We start from the raw sequence: 15,476 nt of genomic DNA, 5'->3' as shown, positions 1-15,476 counted from the left end.
CATCGAAACCTTCAAAAAGAACCTGAAGACCCACCTCTTCTGACAAGCCTACAACCTTCAGTAACCACCGATCGACCAAACCACTGCACGACCAGCTCTGCCCTCACCTACTGTATCCTCACCCATCCCTTGTAGATTGTGAGCCCTCGCTTGCAGGGTCCTCTCTCCTCCTGTACCAGTTATGACTTGTATTGTTCAAGATTATTGTACCTGTTTTTATTATGTACCCCCCTCCTCACATGTAAAGCGCCATGGAATAAATAGCGCTATAATAATAAATAATAGGTTAACATTTAGAATTGCATTTGATACGGGTGGTGAAACTTTATGAAGTCGTGATGTGAACACTTTACAGCAGCACCAGAGTTCAGACATCAATTTCTGTTCAAAGTGGAATGATACCCTTTTAATCCAATATTCCCTTTTCTTGCATCTACAACGTTAATAAAAAGAAATACTCTATTAATCTGAAATCTGATAATTTAACAAAAATAATCCTAATGAAGCATTAGTAGAAAAAAAAATGTTTTCAGATGGTGCTAATAACCCCTGAAAACTATAATTATATGAAAAAGGGAAATATTTAGCAGAGCTAAAGAGATAAAGGATGGCTGTGTGTAATAAGAAAGAACTTGCTTTATACAGTCTTTATATCTTGCTTCTAGGAGAAGATCACTTTTCCTCTGCTTGTCAGTGGTATGGAGAAGAAGCCAAATTTGTATTAGACAGTTGGAGAAACATTAACATAATAATAAAAGTAATCTCCTCTTTAATTAGTGGTAAAATAAATCAGTGAAGTTGTAATGATTGAAAATATCTTCAGCTTCATTCCAAGTCAAACGGGCCTCTGCGTTTCACGTGACGTCTTAGGTCTTGTTTACCTGATCGAGGTGGGGTTCCTCATTTAGCAAAAGCGGAGAGACCTCTGGCTCTTGTCTCAGGAAGACCACAGGGGGCTACGACCACTTTTTTTCAGTGAACTGGCCCACACAGAGTTGTCGAACAAATTCCAGATTCGTGTGAGCTTGAAACAACAGTAATCAAAGATGAAAATTGAACATGTCACTTGTCACAGATTCTTCAAGGCTCACGGCATATGGAGTGTATGTCTCTTCTAGCATTCGTTTCCATACTTTTACTGGTAGAACAAAAGATTAAGAAAATAGAGTTAACTGCATGACTGAGTATGGCCATTCCACACTAAGTTGCCAATTCATTAAGCAATTTTTTTTCAAGAATTCATTCATAAAACTGCTTGAAATGTTGAAAAATTTAGCTACTTTTACCGTTTTTAAGCCAGGCGTGGCTGGCTCAGTTAACTTTTTCAAAAGGGCTACAGCTTGGCCAAAAAAGCCCAACAGATTCATTAAAATTTATGCCACAAAATTGGCATGACAAATATACGCCACCCTCTGCCTGGCACACACTTCTGGCAGTGGAGCGGATCAGTTGAAAAAGGTGCCAAATCCTTTATCAATTATATAAATTTATAAATGTGCCTAGCACTTAATGGATTTGGCGCATCTTACTCCACCATAAAGTTTCTGAAGACTGGTGTACAAAATGCCATAATTAATGTATTTGGTATTAAGTACGGATCTTCTGATTTGTGCCCAATATGAAACAGAAGCCTAATTGTCCTGAAACGCATTATCCTGTCCAGAGTGTTAAATACTCTAAGAAATCCATGGATAAAAAATACACAAGCACCCAAGGGGATGGTGGGGGAATTATACTAGAAGCTGCTGGCAGATACACGGGTCCTGCATGAAGTCCCGTAAGTGGGGGAATTGACAAACAATAATAAATATTGTTTAATATAGTACTGCTGCCCTAAGATTGGGGGAATGCAGTTCCTTCCTACTGCACTCCCCCAATCTATTGGCGAGCAGTACTATTCACTATAGTCTCATAAATCACTTTTTTGAGAAATCTTCACTACCTGTTATATTCTCATTATAAGCTTAATCCCATACAATACCACTTTTATATTTGCTTTACACTGTATATAGGACCTGATTTTTTGCTGTGGCAACAGCTAGCAATCATACCCAAAAACTGTAAAACCAGGAACATGACTAGAAAGTAAAAAGAACTAGAAAATAACTCTACACCTGAACTGCAAAACCACACACATGGACAAGCGTGGTGAGATTTTTGGAGGGAAGCAGCCATGTTCTCCTAACCCTGGAACACCTATTAAACCACTGGATCTAGAAATATCACATCGCTGCGGTTAACATGTAAAAAGACTGAAGCAATGGATCACCTGGAAATAAAGTAAAATGCTTCTCATTGCTCCATTGTGTTGACGGAGAAGCCAACATCGTTCTGGGCCCCAGGATTCTTAAGATCTTAAAACTCCTGTTGGTTGTGACAACGTAATATACAGACCAAACAAAAGGGATTGCGAATGTCACCGATGTCTGTGTTGGTCTTCAAAGTCTTTGCAACAGTTAAATATTCTTGGAATAAAAAACTGATGTTCTTATCATTGAAGACATAACTATTTCTCACATTGGGCTGATTATACTATGTGTACATGTCTATAAGGCAAGCTGGTGTGAGAATGCCAAGTATTTGGGGGACACTCACTGTAATTTGGCTCCTCTGTCTCTTCCATGGCAGATTCTGTAGCAACTTCCAAAGACTCTGGCTGAATGTCTTCTGACACAGTTTCCACATCATTTTCTTCGCCCTCATTTTCTGTCTGTTGCGTTTGTAAAGAATTAATCATGTCCTTATAATCTTGTCTTGCCTTCATTGTGAGATCATATAATTTGTGAAAATGGTCCTGTAACACATACCAGACACGTGATATTAAATATCCGATTGACCGCCCATGTAGTGGCACTCTTTGTGCTCACTTTTGCTCAAACAGCCTTGACAATAAAATTATAAAATGCCTGGGGGCAAAATTACCATAAAATTCGTACATTAATTTCTGATTTTCTAATATTTAACAATTTGGGTGGAAATCTTAAACCCAATGTTCACTAATAAATATCATGTTATAATTTACATCCAGAATTAATCTATTTAAAGGGAACTAAACTATTAATATGGGCATACGGGTTATAGACTGCGATGCCTGTATGCCTCATAGGAGATGCCTGGTTGTGGATAAATCATCTTATCACTTTAAATAAATGACTTCTTCTCGGCTCTGGGCAGGACGTTGCCTGGAAGATAACTCTGCCTCCAGAGACCATTTTACATGAAGGAGGAGTTACCAGTTTGATGGCCGCTCTCTGCTCTCCTGTGGTGACAGATTACTTTTAAAAGTTTAGTAACTGGGAAATTGTATTCAAAAGATGATCAAGCGCATTAAAAAGGAGTGGTCATCAGGTATGAAGTGGCCAGCTTTGTTAATCTTATTTATTCCCAATGCTCTTCTAAGTATGCCATTTTTTTCCTCTTTTTATATCTGCCATATGGTTAGAGAGATATAAGCCTTTTTCTTTAGTGCTCATTTTCTGGTGTGTAGAGGGGACGTTACTCACAGGGTGTTACTGGACAGCAGCCTAAAGACACACCCCCCCAATAGAATTCTGGGAGCCATACCCCCATCATAAAGACCAGAAAAACGTGCACTAAGTAAAAAGGCCAATTCTCAGCAACCATATGGTGGATTTGAAAAAAACATAAAAGAAAAATGCTCAGAAGATTCACGGGAAAAAAAATAAGAAAAAAATTGCCACTTTTGATCCAGTGACAAGACCTCTTTAAGAGAAAGTGATAATCAGAGCCTTCCCCTTGCAGCTAATAACAGAGCACGACAGTGTAGAATATTACCTTTACATGTGTCCTTGTTGCATTCAGCAGGGAGTCAGAAAAGCATAAAATTAACCTAGATCACCGCAACAGCCAAGGAGGTGCCCAGTGTTTCTTAGATGGATACGATGAATGTGCTGAGAATAGCAGTGGGCGGGCTTACAGCCATGACTGTTTAGTGCTATAGCTCCACCCAAATGACTGAACAACATGTGGCAGGAATCAAAGCTCATTTCCTGGCTTCCAATCTCATTCACTAAGGACATATACCACACTGTACTTCCCAGTCAGTGGAATAGTTATAAAGGGAAATATGTGAATAAAAGTTCCCTTTATTTAATTTTGAAAAAGTATGAAGGACGGGGGGTAGCTTGAAAACGGTCACCAATGCCACCACATTTGACCATATGACTAGCCATTCCTTCTGTCCAAACAATGTAAGTCGCAACAGAACCCCTGAAATACCTCCTTGCAAGTCACAACAGAACCCTTGAAAGACCTCCTTGTAAGTCACAACAGAACCCCTGAAGAACCTCCTTGTAAGTCACAACAGAACCCCTGAAGAACCTCCTGGTAAGTCACAACAGAACCCCTGAAGAACCTCCTTGTAAGCCACAACAGAACCCTTGAAAGACCTCCTTGTAAGTCACAACAGAACCCCTGAAGAACCTCCTTGTAAGTCACAACAGAACCCCTGAAGAACCTCCTGGTAAGTCACAACAGAACCCCTGAAGAACCTCCTTGTAAGCCACAACAGAACCCTTGAAAGACCTCCTTGTAAGTCACAACAGAACCCCTGAAGAACCTCCTTGTAAGTCACAACAGAACCCCTGAAGAACCTCCTTGTAAGTCACTATATATATATATATATATATATATATATATTTTATTTTTTTTTGCAGTTATGCTGCCTTTGCATGTGAAGGTGCCCAGTGTCCTAGGCATAAAATGGCGGACCATGTTTTTCTCCATCCATTTACCTGCTCTATTACCATCAGAAAATGGATAACTGCTGCCTCACCTGCGCTCCATCATAGCTGAATATGCCAACCACGCTGACGGGTACAGCCTTGTTCACACAACGACCCAAAGCTTTACGATTAAGAGCAAACACAAAGGGAATATTCTGCTCACAGGCAAAGTTAATGATTGATTGCAGAGTGTCATCCAAACCTCCTGAAGAAAAAAAGAATCCATGATAAGATAATCCGGGCTTCAGCAGGACATTTACCCACAGCGAGATTACAACATTACATTAATTTATGAAGCGTGTAATTCCCAAGGCCAATATCTGCACACTACATATCCATCCATCATCAAACTTACAACACTCACAATTTTATGGATTTGGAGTTTATGTATTAAATAGACTTTTTACAAGTGGCATAGACATGATTGTTGCAGCCAATGACCGGCCTCACAGCCACCTGCCTTACTTACTGGCATGCACTGCTCAGCCATGAACATGAAACTAATGAAAAGCTATAATTGTAGCAACAGTTAAAGGGGTTGTCCAAGATAAAGTCTTAGTTGCAGCCATGACATCAAGTCGACAGTGCACATGACTGCCACAGCCAATCACTGTGCGTAGCGGCTCTGCAGATGTGGACGGCACGGGACGCTGGACCTAGTGATTGCCCGCAGTGGTTGTTGATGTGATGCCACCACTGCAGCCTATTAACAGAGACTAAAGCAGCGTCAGAGAGGCTGCGATGGAAGTTTATTGCAGGCAATCCCTTAAAAGAGAGTTTTCTTGGATTTTATATTAATTAACCCCCAGGATCCCCACTATCAAGGACAATGAGGCACTAGAGGCCCACTTCACTGCCATATCTCTTACTATGACACCTGTGATTATGAGGATACGCCTGGTAGTGTAGCCAAATCCTTACACAAGAACAAGGCAGAACTGTAATACCTGCAAAATGCCAGCGTGTGGCGCTATTACTGTGAAGTGACTACCATTGCCCTAGTTCTGCTGAATATAATCACGGAAAACCCTTCATCTACTATATAAAGCTGAATGTGTGTGTGTGTGTATGTGTGTGTGTATGTATGTCCGGGATTGGCATCTGCACCGTCGCAGCTACAGCCACAAAATTTTGCACAGTCACACGTCTGGACCCCGAGAGCGTCATAGGCTATGTTGTGAGACGAAATTTTAACCCCGCGCGTTCCAATTCACCAAACAATTTTGCCCCTATCTACATAATGGGGAAAAAAGTGAAAGGAAAAGTGTTGGAGACGTAGCAGCTACAGCCACAAAATTTTGCAGTCACACGTCTGGGCCCTGAGAGCGTCATAGGCTATGTTGTGAGGTGAAATTTTAACCCTGTGCTTTCCAATTCACCAAACAATTTTGCCCCTATCTACATAATGGGGAAAAAGTGAAAGGAAAAGTGTTGGAGGCAAATTGACAGCTGCCAGAATAAGAGCGATGGCGCCAAAGAGTATATACCGTACAGTTGCTAAGGTGGGGGCCCGACATGGGATACTCACCACACACGGGGATATGAACACACACACAAAATGTGCCACACACTACCACGTGCTTGAACACATATTACCCTCAGCACACATTTCACCACACATACACCAACCTCGCCACATAAAAGTCGAAACACAAAAGTAGCCGCTCAAAACTCGCCACGCGCAAATCTCACCACATGCAAAAACTAGGCTCACGCAAAACTCGCCACAAGTGCAAAACTCACCTCATGGAAAACTCGCCACACGCAAAACTTGCACACGTGGAAAAATTGCCACATGCACAAAAGTTGCACCACACAAAACTCACCACGCGCAAAACTCGCCATGCGCAAAACTTGCTGCACACAACTTGCTACACTAACCTGTCACATGCAACTCGACACCCAAAAAGTAGCTACACGCATGTTGCCATGCAAAACTCATCTCACAAAAGTCGCTACATGCATGTCGCCACACGCAACTCAACACACACAACTTGACAAACGAAACTCGCCCTAAAACACACACAAGTCTGGTATTCTCCTTCAAAAATAAAAATCTGATTAATAAGCAGACAAACTACAAGAGCAACAAATGTACCATATAGGAAATATGGCAGCTGTCAGTCACATGACCTAATATATACTGCCAGGGGGAGGGCTTCCTGTTGGCTGGAGATTTATCAGGCTGCCAATTTAGCTTACAAATATTGAGGTAAAAATACTGAGCAAATAACATGTGAACGAGGTCTAATACAGGAGGAGATGACACAGGTACATACTATATACAGGGGAGATGACACACATATATACTATATACAGGAGAGATGACACACAGGTATATACTATATATAGAAGGAGATGACATACAGGTATATACTATATATAGGAGATGACATACAGGTATATACTATATATAGGAGATGACATACAGGTATATACTATATACAGGGGAGATGACACACAGCAGGTATATACTATATACAGGAGATGACATACAGGTATAAACTATATACAGGAGGAGATGACACACAGATATATACTATATACAGGGGATATGACACAGGTATATACTATATACAGGAGGAGATGACATACAGGTATATACTATATATAGAAGGAGATGACATACAGGTATACACTATATATAGGAGATGACATACAGGTATATACTATATACAGGGGAGATGACACACAGCAGGTATATACTATATACAGGGGAGATGACATACAGGTATATTCTATATACAGGAGGAGATGACATACAGGTATATACTATATATAGAAGGAGATGACATACAGGTATACACTATATATAGGAGATGACATACAGGTATATACTATATACAGGGGAGATGACACACAGCAGGTATATACTATATACAGGGGAGATGACATACAGGTATATACTATATACAGGAGATGACATACAGGTGTATACTATATATAAGGGAGATTACAAACATGTATATACTGAGGTGAAAATGAGAGGTGTGAGGTGAAAATGAAAAGGTGTGAGTGCAAAATGAGAGGAGTGAGGGAAAATAGTGGAGTGATCGGAAAATGACAGATGTGAGGTCGAAATGACAAGTGTTAGGGGGGAATGAGAGGAGTGAGGGAGAAAATGAGAGATGTGAGGGGGAAAATGAAAGAGGTGATTGGGAAAATGAGAGGCGTGATGGGAAAATAAGAGAAGTGAGGTGCTATAACTAACCACAGATATTTACTACGCCCAGGCAACGCCGGGCTCTTCAGCTAGTCTAATATATAAAGCTGAATGTGTGTGTGTATGTATGTATTATGTATGTATGTATGTATGTATGTGTATGTCTGGGATTGGCATCTGCACCGTCGCAGCTACAGCCACAAAATTTTGCACAGTCACACGTCTGGACCCCGAGAGCGTCGTAGGCTATGTTGTGAGGCGAAATTTTAAACCTGCGCGTTCCAATTCACCAAACAATTTTGCCCCTATCTACATAATGGGGAAAAAGTGAAAGGAAAAGTGTTGGAGGCGTCGCAGCTACAGCCACAAAATTTTGCACAGTCACACGTCTGGACCCTGAGAGCGTCATAGGCTATGATGTGAGGTGAAATTTTAACCTCGCACTTTCCAATTCACCAAACAATTTTGCCCCTATCTACATAATGGGGAAAAAAAGAAAGGAAAAGTGTTGGAGGCAAATTGACAGCTGCCAGATGTGAACAAGGGGGAGTTAAAGAATGAGAGCGATGGCGCCAAAGAGTATATACCGTATAGTTGCTAAGGTGGGGCCCCGACATGGGATACTCACCACACACGGGGATATGAACACACACACAAAAGACGCCACAAACTACCACGTGCTTGAACACATATACCACCCTCAGCACACATTTCACCACACATACACCAACCTCGCCACATAAAAGTCGCCGCTCAAAACTCACCACGTGCAAAACTCGCCACATGCAAAACTGGACTCATGGAAAACTCACCACACGTGCAAAACTTGCACACGCGGAAAAATTGCCACATGCACAAAAGTTGCAACAGATGGAAAAGTTGCCTCACACAAAACTTGCACATACTCAAAACGCACCAAACATAAAACTCGCCACGCGCAAAACTCGCCATGCGCAAAACTTGCTGCACACAACTTGCTACACTAACCTGTCACATGCAACTCGAAACACAAAAAGTTGCTACATGCATGTCGCCACACAAAACTCATCTCACAAAAGTCGCTACATGCATGTCACCACATGTAACTCAACACACACAACTTGACACATGAAACTCGCAATAAAACACACACAAGTCTGGTATTATCCTTCAAAAATAAAAATCTGATTAATAAGCAAACTACAAGAGCAACAAATGTACCATATAGAAAATACGGCAGCTGTCAGTCACATGACCTGTCTTGTCATGATTCCAATGGCAGGGAATCACAAAAGGACAAGCACCAACAAGCTCTAGGGTGATGGAACCTGAGCTGACCGCGACCCTAAACCTGAACACACAAATAACAATAGCCGGGGAACGTGCCTACGTTGATCCTAGACGTCTCGCACCAGCCGAAGATCTAACTTCCCCTATTAGAAGAAACACAGACCTCTCTTGCCTCCAGAGAAATACCCCACAGAAATAGCAGCCCCCCACATATAATGACGGTGAAATGAGAGGAAGGCACATACACAGTATGAAATCAGATTCAGCAAAATGAGGCCCGCTAAAACTAGATAGCAGAGGATACAAAAGTAAACTGCGCGGTCAGCAAAAAACCCTTCAAAAAACCATCCTGTAATTACTTGAACTCATGTTCCAACTCATGGAACATGAGGAGCAATTACAGCCCGCTAGAGCAACCAGCAGCAAAGAAACAATTATATGCAAGCTGGACAAGACAAAAATAAATCAAAACGTGGAACAAGAAAATCAAAAACTTAGCTTGTCCTGAAGATTACTGAAGCCAGAAGCTGAGGTAACAAAACACTCTGATAACCTTGTTAGCCGGCGGGGAAATGACAAGAAAGCCCGGTTAAATAGGAAACTCCCAAATCCTAATAGAACAGGTGGACACCAGAGACAGCAGAACACAAATCACCCAGTACCATCAGTAACCACCAGAGGGAGCCCAAAAACAGAACTCACAACACTGTCTATTATGTGTATGTGTGAGCTAATATATACTGCCAGGGGGGAGGGCTTCCTGTTGGCTGGGGATTTATCAGGCTGCCAATTTAGCTTACAAATACTGAGGTAAAAATACTGACCAAATAACGTGTGAACGCGGTCTAATACAGGAGGAGATGACACACAGATATATACTATATACAGGAGGAGATGACACACAGGTATATACTATATACAGGAGCAGATGAAACACAGGTATATACTATATACAGGAGCAGATGACACACTGGTATATACTATATACAGGAGGAGATGACTTACAGGTATATACTATATACAGGAGGAGTTGACACACGTATATACTATATACAGGAGGAGATGACACACAGGTATATACTATATACAGGAGGAGATGACACACAGGTATATACTATATACAGGAGGAGATGACACACAAGTATATACACCTACGCTGGAGTGATTGGCCGGTTCACAACATATGACCGGCCCCACAATCACCACCAATGGGATATAAAAGGTCCTTGCAGGGACAGAGCTATCCCCTTGATAAAGCTGACATACTAAAAAGCGAAACTTATGTTGGGGCGCTCTTGGATGTGATCTAGTGCTACTTCCCCCATCTATCCTTTGGTGAGTGTTGTTCCTGCTGCATATTTGCACATTTTTGACCACTTGGTCAGAACATAGATTTTTTTTTTTTTATTTGGAACATACTTTCCCCTTTACCTCTCACTATGTATTATGTACTATTGGGGCATAGGTGGCGCTATTGATCTGGCACATCATCCGCTTTTAGTATCACTTTTTGGAATATATTTATATGACTTGATATGTTTTTGTAATAAAGCTTACTATTTTTTAACCCTAAATACTCCTGTTTCCTCCAATCTTCTATGTTTATATGGAGTGGGGTAACTTTGTTCCCTATGGCGTAACTGTACGCAATATCTAAAGCATTATGTGGTTGTCTGGTACCCTGTTTATACAGGTATATACTGTATACAGGAGGAGATGACACACACATATATACTATATACAGGGGAGATGACACACAGGTATATACTATATACAGGAGGAGATGACATACAGGTATATACTATATACAGGAGGACATGACACACAGGTATATACTATATACAGGAGGAGATGACATACAGGTATATACTATATACAGGGGAGATGACACACAGGTATATACTATATACAGGAGGAGATGACATACAGGTATATACTATATACAGGAGGACATGACACACAGGTATATACTTATTGTGAACTCTGTTGTCAAGCTCCCTCTTGTGGTCGTGAATGGTACTTCGGTGAGTTCTGTCCGTGGGCTCCCTCTGGTGGCAGTCAGTGGAGCTGCTGCTTCTGAGGTTCCTTACACAGGTGACATGGTTTATCCTTTGGTTGGCTTCTCTATTTAACTCCACTTAGATCGTTACTCCATGCCAGCTGTCAATGTTTCTGCATTGGTTCAGTTCGCTCTTGGATCTTTCTGGTGACCTGTCTAGTCCAGCAGAAGCTAAGTTCCTGATAGTATCTAATTCGTTCATTGTTTTCTTGTCCAGCTGGATATCATGATTTTGTCTTGCTAGCTGGAAGCTCTGGGATGCAGAGTGGCATCTCCGCACCGTTAGTCGGTGCGGAGGTCTTTTTTGCACACTCTGCGTGGTCTTTTGTAGTTTTTTGTGCTGATCGCAAAGCTACCTTTCCTATCCTCTGTCTATTTAGTAAGTCTGGCCTCCCTTTGCTGAAAACTGTTTCATTTCTGCGTTTGTGACTTTCATTTTTACTCACAGTCAATATATGTGGGGGGCTGCCTTTTCCTTTGGGGAATTTCTCTGAGGCAAGGTAGGCTTTATTTTCTATCTCTAGGGCTAGCTAGCTCTTAGGCTGTGACGAGGCGCCTAGGGAGCATCAGGAGCGCTTCACGGCTATTTCTAGTGTGTGTGATAGGATTAGGGATTGCGGTCAGCAGAGCTCCCACATCCCAGAGCTTGTCCTGTGTGAGTTTTAACTATCAGGTCATTCCGGGTGCTCCTAACCACCAGGTCAAAACATATACTATATACAGTGGACATGACACACAGGTATATACTATATACAGTGGACATGACACACAGGTATATACTATATACAGGAGGAGATGACACACAGGTATATACTATATACAGGAGCAGATGATACACAGGTATATACTATATACAGGAGGAGATGACTTACAGGTACATACTATATACATGAGGAGATGACACACGTATATACTATATACAGGGGAGATGACATACAGGTATATACTATATATAGGAGGAGATGACATACAGGTATATAGTATATACAGAAGAGATGACATACAGGTATATAATATATACAGGAGGAGACGACACATGGGTATATACAATATACAGGAGATGACATACAGCAGGTATATACTATTTACAGGGGAGATGACATACAGGTATATACTATATACAAGAGAAGACATACAGGTGTATACTATATATAAGGGAGATGACAAACATGTATATACTGAGGTGAAAATGAGGGGTGTGAGGTGAAAATTAAAAGGTGTGAGTGCAAAATGAGAGGAGTGAGGGAAAATAGTGGAGTGATCAGAAAATGACAGATGTGAGGTTGAAATGACAAGTGTTATGGGGGAATGAGAGGAGTGAGGGGGAAAATGAGAGGTGTAAGGGAGAAAATGAGAGGCATGATGGGAAAATAAAAGACCTGAGGTGCTATAACTAACCACAGATATTTACTATGCCCAGGCAACGCCGGGCTCTTCAGCTAGTACGAAATAAAAGAACAGGCCTAGTGGTCACAAAGAATTAGGAATGATCAGGCTACTTGACATTTCATTCACCTTTCGACTGAATCTTTTCACAGTTGGGAGAAATGATTATACATTTCAGCTTTTTCAGTTTCAGATGTTTCAGCACCTCCCGTAAACCCATCACCAGACGCCTTTTGGTTTTTGCCTTCACTGGATCTTTGAGGTACAAACGATCCTGGAAACGCACCAGCTCCTTCAGCAGTTCTGTCACACAAGCGTCCACTTCTTTGCTGAGAACCTGACTGCAGTACCTGAAAATACACAATAAATCACTAAATGCTCAGGTAATGAAGGAGCTGCTCAGGTACCTATTAGTGCTCGCCATCACTGGTCCAAGGCCGTGATAAAGGCAGATCTGGAGCAATACCAAAATGTGGTCACCTAAGCTCCTTCCTAAATGGCTAGAATGGCAGGGACTCTCTGATATGACTCACATCACAATACCCTTTCTAAAGTCAGTCTTTAGAAAAAAAAAATGTCATATGCTGCTTTAGATATATAAAAGAAACCCAAACTATTACGTCCCCTCGCCGGGTATAGTGTTGTATCTCTGCCGTTGACACAGTCTCTGTTTGGCTGCAGTGGTGGCGTCATGTGTTGCAGCCAATCACTGAGATCAGCGGCTCTGCTCATGTTAGCGGCACAAGTCGTTGAACTCACAGATAGACCGCAGCGCTTTTCATGTGACCATCACCACAGAAGTCAAAGAACCAGAGACCCAGTGCAGTGGCAGAGACAGCACTGGACTTAGCTTTTTAAGATCAATTGCTGAAAATGACATAACATTTTCTAAAAGAAGTTTAAAGTTTAAAAACAATTCTACATGATGAGATTATGAATTGACTCACTCCCGAAATCGCCTGCTGTGAATCTTGGGGAGGTTGGAGCTTGGTTGTTGGACAGGAACAGAAACGTCTGTGGCATCAGGAACATCCGGAGATGGTTCGTCAGGCGGAGAGGCACAGGCATCAGCCGCTTCTGTACTGTCTTCTTCTGGTATGTCAAGACAGTGATTAGTCAGTCCAGAATCTAGGAATAGATATTTCTTTTAAGACACCAAATTCAAAAGAACCACGGGAAGAGAAGTTCATCACGGGCATCTGCCTTTGATTCAATTAATTTTATAGATACTATGAGCTTCTGACCACATTATGACCAATCTGCATATTTTAGCTTTATTTAGTGCTTTTTATATGGTTTCTGGGACCGTATCAGAGACCGGTTTCCGTGGGCAACTGCACCACAGTGTCACGCTGAGGGGGTGCCAGGTGTTTTGGCTCCATATTACTTCACACAAGCTGAATCTTTGCAGAGCCACAAGCTAAGTAGTTTGCAAACCAAGACTGACATACTCAACCCTTTGCTGCAGGGTTTTATAAAATAGAACCTGCGGCCATGGGCCACTTATAAGACCCAGCTGGAGAGAGCGAACGACCCCACTACCATCCTGTAGTTTGCTCCAAAAATAAAAGCCCTTAACGGCTTTCCTAAACATTGCCTTGGCCAAAAAACGTGACCAGGCCCACACTTACTTTTATTTTGCACTGCAGCCACAGCTATGCCTGTGACTGCAATGCACTCCAGTGGCGTCAGTACGCTTCTATGCGGGTCCTAGAGGATACATAGCGTCCCTCGCATATAATACCCGTCACTGCCTCACACTACCCATACACATGGCTAATGATAATGATGCTTCGGCTGATCGATTGGCCAACGGGCAAACAGGCATGCCAGTCGTCTCTCTCATACACAAAAGGTGCCAGCATACACATTAGATCATCGATATAGGAGGAATAGGCCGACATTAGTCTAACGTGTAAGGGGGGCTTTAGTTACAATGTGGTCTGTTATAAAATGGGTTGAATTAAAAAAGTACTTGCAGTACAACGTTAACCCCTCTATTCTTTCTTGGGTGCTTCTTGATCATAATTACCAATATCGTGTGGATCTGGAGAGGCTGGAGACTGTTCGGTTAGGGCTTGGCTTTCTGCTGTACAATCTGTGTCTATTGGAGGAAGTGGTATTGGCGGAGTTGCTTCTTGGGAAGGGAACAAGTTGAGCTGTTTGCGTTGCTCTCGCTCTTTCAAAATGATCTGCGAAAAAAAAATACAAATTGTTTTTTTTTTCTCCAACTAAACCAGCTACGTAAGATTCTGGAAGGGAACAGGCAGCAAAGTCCCAACAAGCACATGCAGGCCACTTATGCAGCAATCAGAACAGTTCAGATGTCATTTTGCCAAGGCATTTTAGAAAAATGACAGCTACAAGATGGTTGGCTGACAATGCCTACAATTTGCCAGTTAATGATTTTGCAACAATTTTTACAAAACTTCCAGACAGTTTTTTTTGGCTTATCAATTGATTTATTAGGTGAATCATGAAGCCAACATCATTCGGGCAATGCACACTCCTCTGCACCATCCTTATCCTATGGGAAACATAAGCGGACATTATGGCACCTTGCTAAATTTTCTTGCACAATATCAAATGCTTCTTATACCACTTCGTGTTCTACAATCAGAGAAACTCGCAGAAACCTAAGAGTCTACAGGTCCTTCTCAAAAAATTAGCATATAGTGTTAAATTTCATTATTTACCATAATGTAATGATTACAATTAAACTTTCATATATTATAGATTCATTATCCACCAACTGAAATTTGTCAGGTCTTTTATTGTTTTAATACTGATGATTTTGGCATACAACTCCTGATAACCCAAAAAACCTGTCTCAATAAATTAGCATATCAAGAAA

General features: G+C 41.5%; 1 protein-coding gene across 1 annotated transcript in view; it reads right to left on the bottom strand.

Moving 5' to 3' along the window:
- Window positions 1-378: 378 nt before the first annotated feature.
- Window positions 379-15,476, bottom strand: part of SECISBP2 (SECIS binding protein 2) — a 79,219-nt gene continuing 64,121 nt past the window's right edge. The window contains exons 7-12 of the mRNA XM_069762205.1: window positions 14,655-14,814; window positions 13,570-13,750; window positions 12,752-12,972; window positions 4,796-4,950; window positions 2,596-2,794; window positions 379-1,138 (exon numbers count right to left, since the gene is read on the bottom strand). Of these exons, the coding sequence (XP_069618306.1) occupies window positions 1,041-1,138; window positions 2,596-2,794; window positions 4,796-4,950; window positions 12,752-12,972; window positions 13,570-13,750; window positions 14,655-14,814 (1,014 nt within the window). The 3' untranslated portion in view covers window positions 379-1,040. The remainder of the gene's footprint in view (window positions 1,139-2,595; window positions 2,795-4,795; window positions 4,951-12,751; window positions 12,973-13,569; window positions 13,751-14,654; window positions 14,815-15,476) is intronic.

Source organism: Ranitomeya imitator, chromosome 1 (genome assembly GCF_032444005.1).
Source record: "Ranitomeya imitator isolate aRanImi1 chromosome 1, aRanImi1.pri, whole genome shotgun sequence".
NCBI lineage: Eukaryota > Metazoa > Chordata > Amphibia > Anura > Dendrobatidae > Ranitomeya > Ranitomeya imitator.
Note: the sequence above shows the minus strand (reverse complement) of the source record. Positions and strands in the feature narration are given on the sequence as shown.